Below are 19,940 nucleotides of genomic sequence, written 5' to 3' on the forward strand. Positions count from 1 at the left end.
TTTTGTCAACAACTTGAAAGAATATCACAGGTTTAACTTGACCCTGTTGGAGTGTAACTCTTTCCTACATTCTGATACTTTACTTATTTCAATAGTCCCTCTAGTTTCTGAATAAGAGACATTTGAATGTCAAAAATCTGCCCGTTTCCCTCCGTTACCACTTGACCAGACCCATATGTACCTTTTCAAGCTGTTCATTGAACTTGCACGACTTGAACTGCAATAAATGTAACCAGATCAAAAATGGGGTACATGTGAAAAATTGTAGACTGTAATGTAAATCCTGTTCATTTTTGTTTGTTTATTGTGAGCATTGAAAGATAACAGTGTCGGCACTTGCGGTTGAGAAAGCCTCAGAAAAGTTCTATGTTTTGCTGGAGAAAGATCTTTTTAGGCCACAAAAGTTCATACTCAACCATATAGGTAAGGAAATGGCTATACGATGAGATACTGTTTATTGTTTATGTGTTCTATAAATTAATAGTGGAATGTTTATTTTGTATCCTCTTTCATAGGTGCCACTGTCATTCTCTGTGGATGTTTTGTGTACAGTTATTTTAGTGATAACGCTGTAATAACACCTGTTGGTTCTGTTTCTGAACTAGTAAAGAGAAATAAAGAACCCCAAAACACCTTTTCTAACAGAACTCTAGCCTAATTAAAACAACATAAAAAAGACATGCTGCTCACTGCTCCTGACAGAGTATTGAAGGATCGGTCAAATGCGAAGGACACATTTTCTATACAGGGAAAATAAAGCAAGGGCGTAGGTTTGGTCTCAGCTTTGGTGATGAAATCAGCTGATAAGTACACACACACACACACACACACACACACACACACACACACACACACAGCCACACTATGCTGAATACTTCAACACTTTACTTTTTCCTTTATTGAAATTTTAAGAACATTTTGGGCTCTTGTGCAACAGAAAAGCATTCCAGATAACAAATAACATTAGTCTATAAAATTCTTGCTCTCAAAATAAATAATACAACCGCTGCATTACTGGGATGTTGTGCACTGAATAAGTGAGAGGTCGTTTCATTTTTCAGTTCACAAAATGTACAGTTTGTGTCCATTGTCCTTCTAAAGATGATTCTTTATAAATAGCAGCGATGTAGAAGTTTGTAACAGATTTTCCTTTGCTTGTTGGTGATGAGATATTTGTGGGGTCATGTCCAAACATTTTTCTATGGAATATTGTCAGTAGAGTCGGGCTGCTAACAGAGCACGAGAACAGCTCCATTTGGGAGGTGCACTTGTGTGATAGTCGCTCTTTTTCCGCTGTGACTCATTATAAGACAAGTTTAACTGAAGATGAAGCCAAGTAAGATCCTTTTGAAAAGTTTTTCAAAGTTTGGTGCTGCGTCTTCACTCACGCCTGCTCAAGCTGCCATCTTCAGGTGCGGCCCTGTCCTGCCGCTTCCCAATTTAGGCCCCTGGCTCCACTAATGACATCACTCTGTTAAATGGTCACATTTTTCTATAGCGCTTTTCCACCTTCAAGGCACTCAAAGCGCTTTACAACAAGGAACCATTCACCACTCATTCACACACCAGTGTACGCAGACACTGTGGGCAAGGTGGGTTAAGTGTCTTGCCCAAGGACAAAATGACAGCATTCATCTGTGGGAGCTGGAATCACATCAGCCAACCTGTGGGTCAGTGGATCTGATCGCTCAACCTGTGATGTTTATGTCGAGAGCTGGAATTGAACCGCCAACCTTCAAATCAGTGGGCAAATGCTCTACCAACTGAGCTACTGCCGCCCCTGTTGCAGCCAATGAACCAGCGGCAGGAGTAACCCTGTCGTCATATCACTGAATACATCTCAGAACGTCTAAAAAACAAAATGTGAACTAAAACCTGTTCAATTAATACTACTGAGTTTGGATATAAGTTTAAAATATCTGAATACATTTATATTTCTGTTTATTAAAATAAAATGGCAAATACTGGTAGGGAGTATTTCGTCTTCCCCAAATGTTGGTTGTGTCATGTCCCCACCGTCCCTATGCAGACTTACACCTTTGGAATAAAGTGTTTACCTTAACTTAACTTCAGGAACGAGGGCAGACCTGGGCATTGTCCAGCTCCCGGGCCACATGCAGCCCTTTGGTTGACTCTGACCGGCCCGTTTAAGATGATTTATTTAAATGAGAAAATAAACATGCAGAAAGAACAAAAATGTGGCTGTTTGCTGCAGGTGTTCCAATCAGTAGGAGCAATTAAAAAGGATCAAAACTCAAACAACAGATTCCAGGCACTCCAAAACAGTAAAAAGTTAACACATCGCACGAGGAAAAATATAGTTAAAAGGCCTTTATTTGAATGGCCAAAGCCAACATGTTTCGACCTTAACTGGTCTTCATTAGGGCTTAAGATACATTTTTCCTCGTGCGATGTGTTAACTTTTTACTGTTTTGGAATGCCTGGAGTCTGTTGTGTTTGAGAAAATAAACATATTTTATCATTTTACCTCATGCATGAACTAAAGCTGCATTGCTTTTATTGTAGAGGTGTCTTTATGAAATGACATTTTTATAAGGCAACCTCACTTTTCCATTGCTTAGTCATGACATAAACTCTTACCAGTCTTACCAGCTTGTCAAAACAATGCTATTTACTGCTTTTTATAAAGGAATACAATAATTATTATGCAAAATAGAGTTAAGCATTTTGGTCCAGCCCACCACAGTATTTTCTGTTTCTCATGTGGCCCCATGGAAAAAAAAAAATTGCCCACCTCTGAACTAGAGTCTATCCACAGTGCAGTGTGAGGCTGGAGCTGGAGCTGGGACAGCATCACAAATCTGGCCTAAGGCTCCAAATGAGCTCGGGGAAACCTGAGAGGAGCAGTGACCCCCGGGAACCATCTCCAGATCTTGAGCTAGTCTAGGTCAAAACTACCTTAGCTGGAGGATATGACCTCTATTGCATGTTTTGGGTTGATAGAGGAAACCAGAGTGCCCAGAGGAAACAGACACAGACACAGGGAGAACATGCAAACCACATAAAAAGGATTGTGAACCCAGTTGAACCCAGAAACTTTTTGCTGTGAGGTGAGTTGTAGCTACTTCCACTTTCACTGTGCCGTCATTTAACCTCGTATTTCCAGATATTAGCTGTTAGAAATTTGAGTAAACTCTTTCTTTCTGATTACAGGTATTTGTATTGTCAGATAAAACATTCTTACTGTGAGTGCTTGCCTCTCCATAGATCTAGTCAACAAGACATTCTTTGATCTAATGAATTACTCGTCACATTACTGGGCTTCAGTCAAATGCCCTAATCATGCTGTGCAGTGTTGAACCTGAACATATTTTGGGAAAACGTGAACTGAACGCACTTTATTACTGCCTGATGAACGAACTGTGAATGATGTGCTTTCTATTTAACTTCGTTCAATAGAGTGCCAGATTTCCTTAGTGTTCCAGACAAAAGCAAACCGTAAAGAGCCCTTAATATTTAGCAGAAAAACAAGCAATCTGGCAACAACAGTAGCCACTGGCATCACATTGCCACATGCATCATTGAACAAGACAAAACAAAAAAGATTCTAGAGGGATTATCAGACTTTGTGCTCTACTTTGTGTTTTGTGGTCTACTGCGCATGTCTCCTGCAGAAAGAGCCTCTGTCTTGTCTGTATCATGTCAGTGCCTTGTAGAATTTCAGCAGATTTCAGGCTCTCCCGGGTGTATCGATCAGTCAGAGTATCCCTGGGTTTGACTACCCCAAATTTAAGACTTTTTAAAGACCTTTTTAAGACCACTTAAATGAAAATTAAGACCAACATCGCACCCATTATGCAGGTGAAAAACACCAGATCCAGTTTTGATAATGACCAACCGACTTCTATATCTAGAATCTAAAAGCCAATGTGGATTAAACCTACACCTCCCCATGATCCATCCAACAACTTCCTCCACTTACAGATTGTTTACTCATTGCCGCCAGTGCCAGAAATAAAAGTAATGTTTGCGCATACTCCAAATTAGACGTTCATTCATGTTACATGATTTCACGTTGTTGTTGTTGTTTTTTTGTTTTTTTTTATTCCCTCCTTTTAACATTGCACTGCAGCCTGGTTAAGTACACAAAAATAGGCTAATGAAATTTAAGACCTTTGTGAAAAAAATAAGACTTGGACAATGTAATTTAAGACTTTTTAAGGCCTTAATTTAGGAACATGAAATTTAAGACCTTTTTAAGACTTTTAAGACCCCGCAGCTACAGTTACTGAAGTTTGAGACATTTCTTCTGGTCATTCACACACTCACCTGATTTAACGCATACAGGTTATTAAGATGTACACTCACTAGTGGCTAGCACTCACGCCTCACAGCAAGAAGGTTCCGGGTTCGATCCCTGGGTCGCCCGGGCCTTTCTGTGTAGAGTTTGCATGTTTCTCCCCGTGTCTGGATGGGTTTCCTCCCTCAACCCAAAACATGCCACAGGTCTCCAGGAAGAACAGTTGTTAGTTAAGGTCAGTTAAATACAATCAATCAATGAACCTGCCCAGGGACAACAGGTGGAAATTAGCACTGATGCTACAACCTGGTACAATGCATCTCTCCTGTTAAGGTTAATGTAAATATTGTGCGCTGTCCCTGTCTCAAATAAATAAACAAATAAATAAATAACTTATTTTGGTCTTTTGGTCTATGGTCTTAACTTATTTTATCTGTGGTTCTCTATGGGCTTTGGCAATATAATAGCTCGCAGCAAAGTATTGAAAAAAAAAAAAGGACTAGATCAACTAGTTCATTTTTTGGAACTATGAATGGACTATTAACTATAAACAATTATGAACTATAAGCAAACTGTTGAAATTTGTGAACTGAACTTTGAACTAGTTCATGTAGAAAATAAACCTCCCCAACACTGTCGCTGTGTACCTCATTTGCTGAACGTTGGACTATTCAAAATATATAAACCTAGAATATGTTGTCTTAAATTGCTAATTGCCTTGGCGACAATCTTGATTTTTCATCTCTTAAAACCCATGAATAAGGCGTAGGCACTCAGACCAGATGCTTGTGTGTGTCTGAACTCCCGTTAAGAGCAGTGTTTGAAAAGCACCCAGACACATTTGAGCTGGATTTTCAGAGCTTTAACTTCAGTCACATGCTTCTAACAGAATTTACCAAAAGAAGGACTTCTAAAGAGTATTATTAAATAAAGCCGAATATGTGAAGGCCACTGACTATTGTTACAAACGTACAAGTGACAAAGGCCTCACTTAAGATAGAAAAGCTTTGAAAGTTAAATACACTCTTAACTTTCCTCCATTCATAGTCCAGTAGCAAAGACTGGCTGTCCAAAAACCACATGGAAGTTAACATGGAAAATTACAGAAGCTGATATCATGTTGTAAATGCCAGACACTTTCACTAGAACCGCTTGGATCATTTCAGCCCTGGAATTGCCAGTTTCTGCTGAACAAAAGGTAAAAGGTGTTGACTTGAAAACCACCGCTACATGGCATCACAAGTTGGAACAGAGCATTTTGAGCTTTGCATATGTAGACAAACGAATAATAAAGGGTTAGTCAAACCTGTGAATGAAACAAAACACTGCAGGTATGTTTTTGATGACATTTTGTGTCATATAGGACCATTAATGCTATTTCTCTGTAGTCACAGGTGCCTTGGTGGCCTGATTCATCAGCTGGTTTCACTTTGTGGAAACTGTCTGACTTCGCAGCATTAGGATTTGTTCGCTTGATTTTAGGCAGGTACTTTTTTTATTTGACCAGTCGCTGCTATTTGGTGATGCATGTAATGCGCTAAATCTTGTAGGAAGAAGGGCAATAACGTCTTTCCCCTTGAGATGTGTAAAGAATCCCTCAGTTGTCCAGGTAGAATCCATGGCGAGGAGAAAATTCAGTTTGTCGATTGGACAAAGTTAGTTTGGTTGAAGATGTTTTGCAGCTCATCCAAGCTGCTTCTTCAGTTCTGATTTTAGCCAGAGAAAATAATTGGTTTGAGAGGGGACTGAAAGAAGCCATTTTTGTTAAGAAAGAGAATCCTTCTCTAAACAGAAATGGAGGACTCAGACACCATCTATCTCCTATTTACAACTCCATCCTCAAACCTAAATCAAAACAAATAAGAGAACAATAGGTGTATCCAGGTCAGGTCCAGAGGTGTGGAAACTCCATTATGGCCATGAACTGTTATGTTAATTAGACCCCACACCCTGCACAGGTCAATAGGCCAAACTAACAAACAGAAACTGTAATCAAGAAGGTGTGTTAGTTTCAGTTAGTTAGTTCGTCCCTGCAGATATAAGGAAGTGTCCACCAGCATCTGACTAGAACTGAAGAAGAAGCTTGGATGAGCTGCAAAACGTCTTGAATCAAACTAACTTTGTCCAGTCGACAAACTGAATTTTCTTCTCACCAAACATTCTCTCGTTTCCTCAATCTCAGGAAACATTGCGAACACAGAACGTCTGTCTTCGTCTACACCCATCTCGACCGCTTTGGTTACTGTTGTGCTGTTCCACAAAAGGGACCCAGACAGGCGCTTAAGTTTGATGTCATGGCTTCACAGCTCTTCACTGACTGGCTTCTACAACTTCTGGGGTTCTTGCAAACCGTCTAGTGCAATCCGGTTCCTGGCCTAGTCGCTACAGAGAAATGAAATTGATTGGAGGCACTAGGTGAGTGACAGAAAATGTGGCTGCCAAACTGTGCCAATGGCCATAAGTTGGGTTCATGTTTTGAATTTAATGATCTAAAGGCCTATCTAACATTGCAAGAAAAAAATCCACACTGAAAAAAAATGCAATTGTTGAACCGGATTCTTCAGATTCACAAATCAAAATCCAAAGTTCAACTGAGAAAAAGATGTTTGCCACAGATTTTTTAAGCTATTCTGAAAACATAAAACCTATTAACCTCGCCTGACAAATTTGCAATCTGACGGTAGAATTCTGGCCTGTCCTCCAACTATTTTTTAGTTGTTCAGAATGTCCCATGAAGCCAATCAGTATTCATGGTTTTCAGTTTTTTGTTATTGGCATCACGCTTGAGGTGTTCTACGTGTATCTCGAATTCATGAAGGAGTTACCCTGGTGACACAATACACACATTAACCAGCAAAGACTGTCAAAAAAGTTTTAAGATCGTCTGAAAACTCACAAAATGGAGAAGCCTGTGATGAATACAAGTGTTCATGGTCCTGTTAAGTAGTTTCAACAAAAAGGTGAGTGACTAAGGCGATGTTCAGACTGCAGGGCTTAACGCTCAATTCAGATTTTTTTGTGAAATATGATGCTTTTGCGAGGTCGTTCACATTTCCAATTAAATGCGACTTGTATGTGATCTCCAGTGTGAACATTAAACGGCCCAAAAGTGTCCCTCATGAGCACGACGACGTCAACCACAGCGAGCGAGCACCTGGCGATTTTAAAGTTCCTCTCGTACCGGAGCCAGAACATGAACAACTTACTTGTTTTAAGGAGGAGATTGAGAAGGACGAGGTTTTTGGCCGTGGTGTTTTGTGGGGCAGCGGCAGCGACGTCCGTTGAAAGGAACGTGGGATGTGGAGACGTAGCCAAGAGTGATGAGTGGTGATGTGCTTCACTTCAGTGACATGGAGTTCATTAACAATTTTCACCTACTTCAGCGAAGAATAGTGACGTTTGTAGCTTGTTGATAACATGTAGGTGGATGAATGCGCTTTGGCCGTTCAGACTGAAGTCGCATGTCAAAAGATCAGATATGTATCGGTTTAAGGAGCACATATTGAAGTGGTCCTGGGTCACATTTGAAAAAATCGGATCTGTGTCGTTCAGACTGTCATTAAAAGATCAGATACAGGTCACATAGGGGCCAAAAAATCAGATTTGGGTCACTTCAGGCTGCAGTGTGAACGCAGCCTAATGGAAAAACTGTTGGTTAATTCTAAATGTAAAAGACTTGTTTAACAGGACAAATCATCTCACTTGTTGTAATTTCAATATAAGTCAATTCTTTCTGGCCAGATTGTGTTAAATTAAAACTCAGATTAAACTCTAAAAAAGCCTCAGACAGACCAGTGCCTGAAGTTAGCGTTACAACCCCAGGGAACGTTGATGGTATCAGCTGCAAAATATCAATATGTGACATTTTGAGGACTTTTCACCATTCAAAGGTTATAACACTTTCTTGTTAACTGTTAATTGCTATGGTAACGCTCCTTTTCATCATTCTGAAACCTATGCCATGTTGTAAACGGGTAAGTCTGTTGAGCAAGAACAAAATGACAATATGAAATAATCAGAACAATATCATGAATATGAATATGAATCATACAAAACTGCAAATGTCCCAGCTAAAACGACCAAAGTAAAAATAATCCATCACTGATAGCATCCATATGACTGGTATAAGCCGTCAGTAGGTTCAGTAAACGGCTTTGACAGACCCAGACTGAAGTGAGCGGCACATTAAAATGATGAAATGTGGATGCAACTCTTTGTTTACTCACAGAATGGTGGTTTTGGTGCAAAGTTCCACATGAGGATGCAATCTCACAAGTTTAGATGAAGCTTGGAAGAGGATTTAGAGGCGACTGACGCTCCGTGGATCTCAAAACATTATCTACGTGTAACACGGCACACTCTCAACAATAAAACCTAACAGAAAGGAAATTTGACTTTAAGAAAATATATGTTGTCCTTATTTTTCATTTTAATCCTATGCAAACAACTTAATTTTACGGTATAGGCAAGTATTAGTAAGTAATCATGGTTTTAAAGTGCTTTTCAACTTTCAAGTCACTCAAAGCCAGGGTATCCGCAGGTTTGACTACTCCAAATTTAAGACTTTTTAAGATCTTTTTAGGACAACTTAAATGAAAAATAAGACCAAGATCGCACCCATTATGTGGCAAAAAACACCAGATCCAATTCAAATAATGACCAACCAGCTACTATATCTAGAATCTAAGAGCCAACTGTGGATTAAACCTACACTTCCCCATGATCCATCCAACATCTTCCTCCAAACTACTGATTGTTTAGAAACCAAAGTATTGTTTGCGCATACTCCAAATTAGACATTCGTTCACATTACATGATTTCACGTTGTTGTTGTTTTTTTTTCCACCCTCTGTGTAACATTGTACTGCAGCCCAGTTAAGTATATAAACAAATAGGCTAATGAAACTTTTACGAAAAAAATAAGACTTGGACAACATAATTTAAGGCCTTAATTTAGGAACATGAAATTTAAGACCTTTTAAGACCTTTTAAGACCCTGTGGCTACCCTGAAAGCACTCTACAACAAGGACCCACTCACACTGGTGTACAGTGGGGGGACATTGGAAGCGATGCAAGATAAGATAAGATGAGCTATTTGTCTTTGGGAGAAATTTGTCTTGGGACAGGAGATCACATGCTTTAACACAGAGACAGGACAACACAACAACAAATGCACCACACAAACATCCACCATAGAATATAAATAAATATGAAACTAAGTCTGACCACAAGTGACACACCAACCTTTAAGTCATTCTTTACAGGCAAACCCTTAGCAATCTATTTTATAAATAACTGCACACTCCCTAAGCCTATGTGCAGTTTGGATTGCACATTCCCTTGATTTATGTGCAGTTGTGATTGCACATTCCCTGTGCCTATATGCAGTTTTAATTGCACTTTCCTGTGACCTATGTGCAGTTTTGATTGCACAATCTGTTGGTCTATGTGCAGTTTGGATTGCACATTCCCTGTGCCTATATGCAGTTTTAATTGCACTTTCCTGTGACCTATGTGCATTTTTGATTGCACAATCTGTTGGTCTATGTGCAGTTTTGATTGCACATTCCCTAAGCCTTTTACTTTTATTTTTTATCTGTACTATCTGAGTTTAGCAGATTAATGGTTAATGGTACAAAAGAATGTTAGAATCTGTTCAGTTTACAGTTTGGTGGGTTAAGTGTCTTGCCCAAGAGAGCTGAATTAGAACCATTAACCTTTGCATCAGTGGACAAACACTCTACCAGCAAACACTCTTAGATTATTTAAGATGTTTTTGTTTTGTGTATGTGTGTTTTTTTGCAGTTATTGTTAGAAAGTTACATAAAAATGAACACTTTTGAAGGTCATATATATTATTATTTTACACAGTTGTGATATGGAGACAGGCCCGTCGACAGAAATTTGGGAGCCCGGGGCAAGACACCTCTCACGTCTCCCCTCTAAGATAAATTAATAGGAAGAGCGTAAAATTCGAGGCCCTGGGGCCCCCGACAACAGACTCCTTTGTCTCCCCTGAATGCAGACAATTAATTTCTCTATACGTCTTTACATACATCATTTTAAATATGAAATAAACAGAATAAGTAAAAAGAATCAGTCAAAGTTAACAGATATATTAAAATGCATTCATGAACTTACCCAGAAAAGCGGAGGGGGAGACGGTGCCGTTGCTTCGGGAAACCATGACGCTGATCCCGGTCTCCACAAACGGGACAGAAAACTCCACGACCTCCGACCTCTCCTCGTTTATGGTCAACGAGCCGATCGCCATGTCCGCTCTGTTCGACACCACCTGGAGAGAGAAAGAGAGAACATTTAAAGAGGGGCTATGACGCTCAATCAAATCAAATGAATCTTTTTTTTTCATGTTATAATGTTATTCCCTCATCAAAAACACGCCTGAAGGTTTTTTGAATAATTGGAGTTTGATTGAGTGATCTTACAGTCTCTCCCAGGCATCAAACCCTCCTTTTCGTTCGGTATACACAGCGGTGGATGAAGTACTCAATTGTGTTACAGATGCAGGGGCTAAAGATTACTCAAGTAAAAATAAAAGTATCACCTAAAAAAAATAAATAAATCTACTAAAGTAAAGCTATTATTTGAAAGATTTTTGGAACAATTAGAACATCAAAAGTAGTCATTTTAAGTGATTCAGTTGATTTCTTAAATGCTGAGTTCTTCTCTTCAACAGAAAATACACTGTTCTGTTCCACCTTGTGATGTCATGTGGTGATACAGGTGTGCACCACTGTGTTTTTAAACTCCATACACCTTCACTAGAGTCATTTGGGTAATTTCAGGTCTGGAATTGCCAATCTCTACTGAACAAAAGGTAAAAGGTAGCTGTTGACATGAAAACTTCTACTATATGGAATCACATCGTATCGTTAGAAATCTTGGAGTTTTGTTGGACAAATTAGTGTCTTTGGAGGGACACTGCAGCCAAGTACTTAAAAACTGTTTTTATCAGCTACGGAACGTCGCTAAACTGAGACAATTTAAAAAAAAAATACTGATCTTGAAATGATTGTTCACTCTTTTATTTCACCTCGTTTAGATTTTTGTAATTCACTTTTTACTTGTTTTAACACTTCTGCAACTTGTACAAAACACAGCTGCAAGGTTTTTAACAAGAGCTAACAGACTTGTGTTCGTCTGTTATACCAGTTTTATCTTCACTGCACTGGCTTTCTGTTAAGTTCCGTGTTGATTAATTAAAATGTTGGTTTTAACAAAGAGTTCTTACAGAGCTTTAAATGGACGGACACCCCCAGTACATCAGTATTACACTTCTTTAGGGTATTACATGGTCGAGGCCTAGGAACAATTTGATTTTTTTTCAATATGACAATAAATGAGAGTAATTAAACAAAACAAAAAACAAACAAACATCAAAATAGTGTCTATTTTAACTGTCAAAGCATCTATTTGCCCTTTTCACATTAGAATGGACTAGTCAGACCCTCGATTTCACCATAATCATAGCATAATCATAATCATATATAATGGATGTAATGTAATTGTACTAGCAAATAAAATAAATAAAAATAATAATAATAATTTAAAAAAATACTTTCAGCTCTGGTTATCTAGTAGGCTACCTAACTAAAAAGACAAGTTTCCAATCCACCCCAATTCAAATAAAGATGTGCGTGTCTCATGAACAATGGGGGAAAAATCTGACAATAAATATTTTTTTAAAAATACAAAAAACAAAAAAACAACAAAACAGTGCATTATATTGGGCCTCAAACTCAAGTTCACCTAGGGCCCCCAAATTACTAACTCCGCCACTGGCACCCCTACACCTCAGGCTGCATGTTCTGGTCCTCAGGTCAGGGCCCCTTGATGGTCCCAAAGACCCACTTTAAAACTCGATGGGACATGTGCTTTCAGGCTGTGGCCCCCAAATTATGGAAAGCCCTGCCCCTAACCCTCCGTGACACAGACTCTACAGACTCTCTTAAAAAGCAGCTGAAGACACATGACTTTTTAGACAAGCTTTTAGTTCACTGTGTAATTCCTCTGTTCTTGTATATGCTTTTTATTGCACTCTGTAAAGCACACAAGTCATTTTTATTATTTTTTTTTATCTGTGAAAGGTGCTATATAAATAAAGGCTTAGTTATTTACTTACTCACAAGATGGAACAGAGCGTTTTGAGCTTTGGAGATGCAGACAGACTAATAATAAAGGATTACTGAAACATGTGTGAATGAAACAAAACACAACTCCAGGGCTGTTTTTGAGGAGGTAACAACATTCTAACGTCGCTAAAAGGTATAAGGCATAATATAGGACCTATTGCGTAATATAGGGTCTAAGTCTAATTGAATCCTTGGTTCAGTTTGTTCTTTGGCCTGTCCTCACCTGTCATCGAATGTGTGCTAATTCTAACGCTAATCCCCCTGTCTTCTAGTCTGGCAGGTGCAGAGACCCTTGTGACCACAGGGGGCAGCGGAGGACACGGAACAGAAGTTAGTTTGGGACATGAGGGGTCAGAGAGAGGCTGGATCTGGGCCAAAGGTTGTCCGTCTGAGAGAGCTGGACTGCGCCCAAATCAGCCCAGAACAAATTGATCCCAGTGTCCCACTGTGAACGACCCCTGTGGAACCTGACGGGACTGCAGCGACCGAGGTCAGAGCAACTTTAAGATTTATTCAACTGAGAAGTTTGCCCAGAGTCCATACACTTACACATACAAATAAAAGCATTTGGCAACAACACCAGCTTAGCCACCATGTCCAGTGTTTTTGTAGTCAAGAATAAATCAGTATTACAATTGTCAGTAAAAGTAAAAAAATATTTGATGTTTATGAAATTAAAACATAAAAATTACACTACTGTGCCATGCTATACTATTTTCTGATCTATGTTATAATGTTTACTCATCACAAACATACCTGGAGTTTTGTTTTGTTTCATTCTCTCCAGCGACTAGACCAGGAATCAGAATACACTAGACCCGGGGTGTCAAACTCATTTTGGTCCGGGGGCCGTATCCAACCGACTTTGATCTCAAAGAGGCTGGATCAGAAAACTCATGTCATATAAACCCCAAAAATAAGTTTAAATATTTGTGCAGAGAAACGCAAATCTATTACAGACATTTTTTTTATTGATAAACTCTTTCTTTTACAAAATATAATAATATTTTGAACAACCTGAAACTTTAAGAAAAATTCAATTTCAGCCCAATGTTTTAACATGAACTTGTATGCAAATAGGAATAAGTCAGTTTTTCTTGGAAAATCCTGCACTCTGCTCCACTTTTCTCATTTTTGACATTTTGCTGATGAGGCTGTCATTCTACAACAGTCAAAACAATCGTCTGGAAAGAGACAAGTCTTCATTTGTGCTGCTCTGGTGGGAGGGGCCACGCACAGAGGCGCTGGAGATGCTGCTATGCTCAGCGATGCAGAAAATTACCAATATTTTCTACTAAAATATTATTAAAATATTTTAGTAGAAAATCAGCCGAGGGCCAGATTAAAGATGTTGGAGGGCCGGATCTCGCCCCCGGGCCGTATGTTTGACACCTGTGCACTAGACGATTTGCAAGAACCCCGGAAGTGCGAGTTACGGCATTAGCCAGTCAGTGAAGAGACATACATTCTGTGTTGGCAACGATTCCCGAGATCGAGGTTTTAAAGTCGGAATAAAGAGAATCTTTGGCGAAGGGGGAATCAAGGTATAAGACGTTATTGTCCTTCTTCCAATGGGATTTGGGAAAAGCTTAATATACCAGTTAGCCCTGTTAGTGGCGCATTACATACATCATGACCAAATAGCAGTGATTGGTTAAATGAAATAAAGTACCTGTCTACCGTCGAGTGAACAAATTCTAACACTGTGAGGTCAGATGATTTCTACGAAGTGAAACCGGTTGATGAATCAGACTAGAGTATTTAGGCTGAATTCTTCTCTTAAACACTCCTCTGTGATGTCTTGTGGTAATACAAGAAGTGCTCGACCATATTTTTAAACTCCACACACCTTCACCATAATCATTTGGATGAGTTCCCTTTTTCCCTGGGATGGTCAATCTCTACTGAACTAAAGTTAAACTGTAGCTGTTAAATGAAAATTACCACTTCAAGACATCACAAGGTGGAACATTTTGATCTTTGGAGATGTAGACTAATAATAAAGTGTTACTCAAACATGTGTGAATGAAACAAAACTCAACTCTAGGTCTGTTTTTGATGAGGGAACAACATTCTAACATTGCTTAAAGTTGCACTGCGTAACATTTCTAGTGGAGAGTCCGCCACCTGCACCATGGAAATGTTATTGCCTTGTCTAGAATGTTCCACAGGATCTATTAAATCTACCTATCACAAGGGAGACAAACAGGTTACAGCATTATGCTTCATTACAGTTCAGATCTGTGGAGAGTCGCCCCTATTCACAGAAGGAATGACTGTATTTTTGAGCAACATAAACACTCGTAATGAATAAATGCTAGATGGATGTACAGGGTGTCCCAAAAAACTGACATCATTTCGCAGGACAATAATTTTGGCAGTTCTTGTTGAAATAACCTCAATTATTACATGCTACTACATTATAACATGGTTTAAAGCTCACAATAGTCAGTTTCGCATAATATAGGAGCTTTAATAAAAATGGGACTATTGACTTCCTGCTCAAAACAAACCTTTTCATAAAGCCATTTCACCAAAACAAGTGAAAAACTTGCATGTAGGCCTATTTTTTATTACCTCCGCCAAGGAGGTTATGTTTTTGCCGGCGTTTGCCTGTTTGTTTGTTTGTCTGTTTGTTTGTTAGCAACATAACTCAAAAAGTTATGGACCGATTTTGATGAAATTTTCAGGATTTGTTGGAAATGTGAAAAGGAAGAACTGATTTCATTTTGGGGGTGATCCGGAAGAAATCCTGGATTCTGGATCACTTTGAAATTTTAGTTAACATTGTGGTAAATGGGGCCAAACATTTTGTTTTTCAATATCTCAGTTAATTATTGACCAAACCCCATGAAATTTGACTCAGGGATGAACAATGGGATCCTTTTTCATATTCCAAAGGCTGATCCAGATCTGATCCAGAAGACTGATTTTATCGCAATTTATATAAAAAATGGGGGTAGTCCTTGGTGGAGGTCTGCGCTCTCTGAGTGCTTTTCTAGTTTTTATTGAGAAATGTCTATGCAACATTTTATCTTATATGAATGACCAGGAGTTTTGATGATTATTTTCAAGAAAGTACAGAGAAGTGGAAGGAGATAGGGGGTAGGTGAAATGACATTTTTGGAGTCTTGAAGGTGGGACAATACAGGATTACTCGAGCATGTATAAGGCTGTGTTCAGACTGCAGCCTGAAGTGACCCAAATCAGATTTTTTGGCTCCTATGTGACCTGTGTAATGACAGTCTGAATGACACAGATCCGATTTTTTCAAATGTGACCCAGGACACTTGGATATGTGGTCCTGAAACTGATACATATCCGATCTTTTGACATGTGACTTCAGTGTGAACAGCCAAAGCACATTCATCCACCTACACGTTATCAACAAGACACAAACGTCAGTATTCTGCGCTGAAGTAGGCGAAAATTGTTAATGAACTCCGTGACACTGAATCGAAGCACAGCATCACTCACCACTCTTGGCTACGTCTCCACATCCACAAGTTCCTTTCAACAGACGTCGCTGCCGCTGTCCCACAAAACACCACGACCAAAAACCTCGTCCTTCTCCTTCTCAATCTCCTCCTTAAAACAAGTAAGTTGTTCATGTTCTGGCTCCGGTACGAGAGGAACTTTAAAATCTCCAGGTGCTCAATGCTCGCGTCCATGTTTGGACAACTTCCGTAAACACAGAGCACGCTCGCTGCGGTTGATGTCATCGTGTCTCTAATGCGTATGCGGGACACTTTGGGGCCGTTTACTGTTCACACTGGAGGTCACATACAAGCCACATTTAATTGGAAATGTGAACGACCTTGCAAAAACATCGGATTTCACAAAAAAATCAGAATTGAGCGTTAAGCCCTGCAGTCTGAACGTAGCCTAATTCAATCAAAATACAGCTCTGTGAAATCTCATGATCAGGGAACTCTGTCAGGGTTAAAAGCTCATTACAGCCATTTTTACATAATATGCCCCATTTGAGTGAATCAATCACCTGCTAAATGAACTCAGACCACGAAAAGAAGTAGAAAGCCAAGTAGAATGTTAAATTACCAAATTTTTCTACCTGTAATTTCTAAAAATGAGAAGGTCTAATTTGCACTGTTATTACGTCGTAGATTATAGCAATTTCACTGGGGATATGGTTCCATCTTCCCGTTAGGCAATCACTTCAAATGATAAGATATTTTGTTTGGAATTGTTAATTACTGTGGCAGCATTCCTAATCTTTCATCATTCTAAAACAAAATGAAATGATTAGGTTCAACTCTTTTCCTTTTAGATATTTCAGATGAAAATACCATGGAATCAGCGAGGAATCAGCGTGTTCAGTTTTCAGGTTTGTGCTCTAAATACAGTATAGTCGCAGTCCCTTCAAGACCCGTTGACGTTTGAGGGACGCTGTTCTGTTTACTGTTATTAGCTGTTTTGTGACATAAGGTAGAATTAAGTAAGTAAGTCTTAATTTATATAGCGCTTTTCACAGACATTTTCTGTCCCCAAAGATGCTTTACACAGCATTATTCAGCACTATTCATTCACTCTATCCCTGGTGATGGTAAACTACTATTGTAGCCACAGCTGCCCTGAGGCACACTGACAGAAGCGCAGCTGCCATGCCAATCAGCGCCACTGTTCCCTCCGACCACCACCATCACTCACACACACACCACTTTCATACTAGGCAATATGGGTGAAGTGTCTTGCCTAAGGACACAATGACTGAATTGATTGTATTTAACTGACCTTGACTATCAACTGTTCTGGAGACCTGTAGCATGTTTTGGGTTGATGGGGGAAACCGGAGCACCAGACATGGGGAGAAACATGCAAACTCCACACAGAAAGGCCCGGGCGACCCGGGATCGAACCCAGAACCTTCTTGCTGTGAGGCATGAGTGCTAGCCACTCATGTATGTAAAATACATACAGCTCTTCCAGCATTTCCAGATGTCAGAGTACTATTGGGTGTCACTTTCCTTAATATCAGTCAAGCACATTATAATTTCATTTCTTGATTCATTTGACCTAACCATACATTTATACTTGAGGTTCCTCATTAAAGCCTGGAACATGAGAATATTTGCAGTCACAAACAAAGCACCAGCACTTTCCCACCTTGGAGTCTTTAGCATTATTCTGAGAGCATCATTATATGCCATCTTAATCTTATTCATCTTTGCTTTGCTGTAATTACACCATAGGTGGAGTACAGTATGATCTAAAAAAAAAAAAGTCGTTTTGACATCATTTGTACACATATGGAATGTGCGTGCCAGCATATTCTCTTGTGAATAGAGTTTGCAACACTGACACTGGATGTCATCATTATCACAAGAGTCATTTCTAATAATGTGGCTGAAATATTTTGTTTTTGTTACATTAGTCGGCTGATTCTCAATTAAATAAAAAGAACGGGAGCTTAAATTTTGATCCTCCTTAGTCCTGGCAATCATGACAACACTTTAATTATTTTTTTAATTATTTTAATTAAGTACTAAGGGCTGTCAGAAGTATCGAAAATGAAATAATAATCGATACTGAAACTAGTATCAAAACTAGATACTCATTGGAGCTGGTACTGATACTAAAAAATTCATGAGACAGAAATGAACCTTTACTGAATAGTTTTAGAATGATCTTGAGCTGAACAGAACAAGTTGAAGAGCACATCGATCTATTCCTTAAAATTGAAATTGTGTTTGAAATTTTAGTACACTACAAGTATTACACAAAAAGTCTCCCGAATACAACGAAAGTATATGACTGAAGTGTGCATACTTTTTATTGTTTTGTACAGCTCAGTTTGAAAATCTCTAAGCAACAATAGCTGTTTTCATACAAAATCTAAGCAGTATCAACAGGGTCCCGAAAAAGAGAGGTTTAGTTCACCACAAAAAAAAGTCTGAAAGCATGTTTTTGTCACACTTTCAGTCTTGTATGTCACTGTCCTTGGTCCCTGCTGATTTCCGGAGGTGAATTTGACAATGCCCTTCTTCAAAATACACTTCTTCAATGATTTTAGCCTTCCTGCTTCTCGATAAAGCTCTACTTTTTTTTTTTTTTTACAAAGAGAAACATTTTAAACTGTAACAAATGTCCCACCGCTAATGCATCTCCAGTCCAGACGTTGTCCTTGTTCTGTTTTGTGAAATCAATCCTTTGAGACTTTGCACTTTGCTTCCTCTGCTCCTCTTCGTCGCCATCTCCTCTGTGTTCACTCTTATGATTCACTCAGGTTTAATGTTTCGGCGTATTTTTGCGAGTGAACAGAAGCTGCACAGGTGCTGCTTTCAGACTCGGTGAATTTGAATGGATGAAGAGGCGCGTTTGAATGCAGTGATTAGTGAGGACCGCACAATGATCAGGTGTGGTGAACAGAGCTAATAACTGTTCAAATTGGTATTATATTTGCAATTTTCTCTTTTTAAATTGAGATCATGCCAATTTTAAACATCTTGAGCTTTATTATTTGAGGCTTAAAGTTCCTCCTGTAACTTTTCGATTGGAAGATCCACCACCTGCACGTCTTTATTGAGATGTTCCGCAGTATGACTTTAAGTTTAAACATATACTGTACACAGCAAAAACTGGAGGGTTAACATTTTAGGGTAAAATATTTCAGAGTTGTTTTTAACACCAAAAGTGTTATTTTAACTATTTGAAAGTTAAATGGGGGTTCGAGTTGGGGTTATTTGCCAGAGTTGATGTGGTTGAGGTTAATTCAACTTCCCTTAGTGTTAATTCAACTTCTCTTGTTGTTTTCTCATGTTAATTCGGCTCCTCCCATTCACCACTTCAAACTCTTGTGAGAGAAGACCAGTTTGAACCAGTTTTGTACATAATTTCATCTTAAATGAACTCAAATAAAGTAAAACTAAAATAAAATGCCTTTATGTGTTGTTTAGTTAAATCAGAATAACTCTACAAAGTGTTATCTGTTTACCCTCATAACATGAATATAACTCTGGATTTTGGGGTTAAACAGGAACTTGGTCCAGTGTTACTTAATTAACATTTCCAAAAATGTTAAATTAACTCTAGAACACATTGGACTCATATAGACTCTGAGAAAATGTTAAAATTGATTCTGTGAGAGTCAATTTTAACAATCCACTTTTTGCTGTGTATATATCCAGCATTAAAGGGGCAATACTTTTCTGGTGGGGGGTTTGCCACTTCCTTGTCTCTTTGAATATTTTACTGCTGTGCCTGGAATGTTCTAGCAAGACTGATGCCACCTAGTGCCTCCGCTCAATTTCATTTCTGTTCAGAGACTAGGTCAGGGATCAGAATACAATAGACGGTTCGCAAAAACCCCAGAAGTGCACATTTCAACAGTCAACAGTTCCTCAGATTGAGGATTTAAAGCTGGAACTAAAAGAATGTTTGGTGAATTTTGTCAAGGGGAAAGACGTTATTGCCCTAGATCAGGGGTGTCAAACTCATTTTGGTCCGGGGGCCATATCCAACCGACTTTGATCCCAAAGGGGAAGGATCAGAAAACTCATGTCATATA

The 19,940-nt window shown here is 39.0% G+C and overlaps 1 protein-coding gene across 1 annotated transcript in view; it reads right to left on the reverse strand.

Moving 5' to 3' along the window:
- The window catches only part of grin2da (glutamate receptor, ionotropic, N-methyl D-aspartate 2D, a), a 414,138-nt gene that overhangs the window by 154,461 nt on the left and 239,737 nt on the right, over positions 1 to 19,940 (reverse strand). The window contains exon 8 of the mRNA XM_055157602.1: positions 10,404 to 10,557. Within this exon, the coding sequence (XP_055013577.1) occupies positions 10,404 to 10,557 (154 nt within the window). The remainder of the gene's footprint in view (positions 1 to 10,403; positions 10,558 to 19,940) is intronic.

The sequence above is a fragment of the Boleophthalmus pectinirostris genome, unplaced genomic scaffold (assembly GCF_026225935.1).
Source record: "Boleophthalmus pectinirostris isolate CB_2022bp ecotype Guang Dong unplaced genomic scaffold, ASM2622593v1 HiC_scaffold_21, whole genome shotgun sequence".
Classification (NCBI taxonomy): Eukaryota; Metazoa; Chordata; class Actinopteri; order Gobiiformes; family Gobiidae; genus Boleophthalmus; species Boleophthalmus pectinirostris.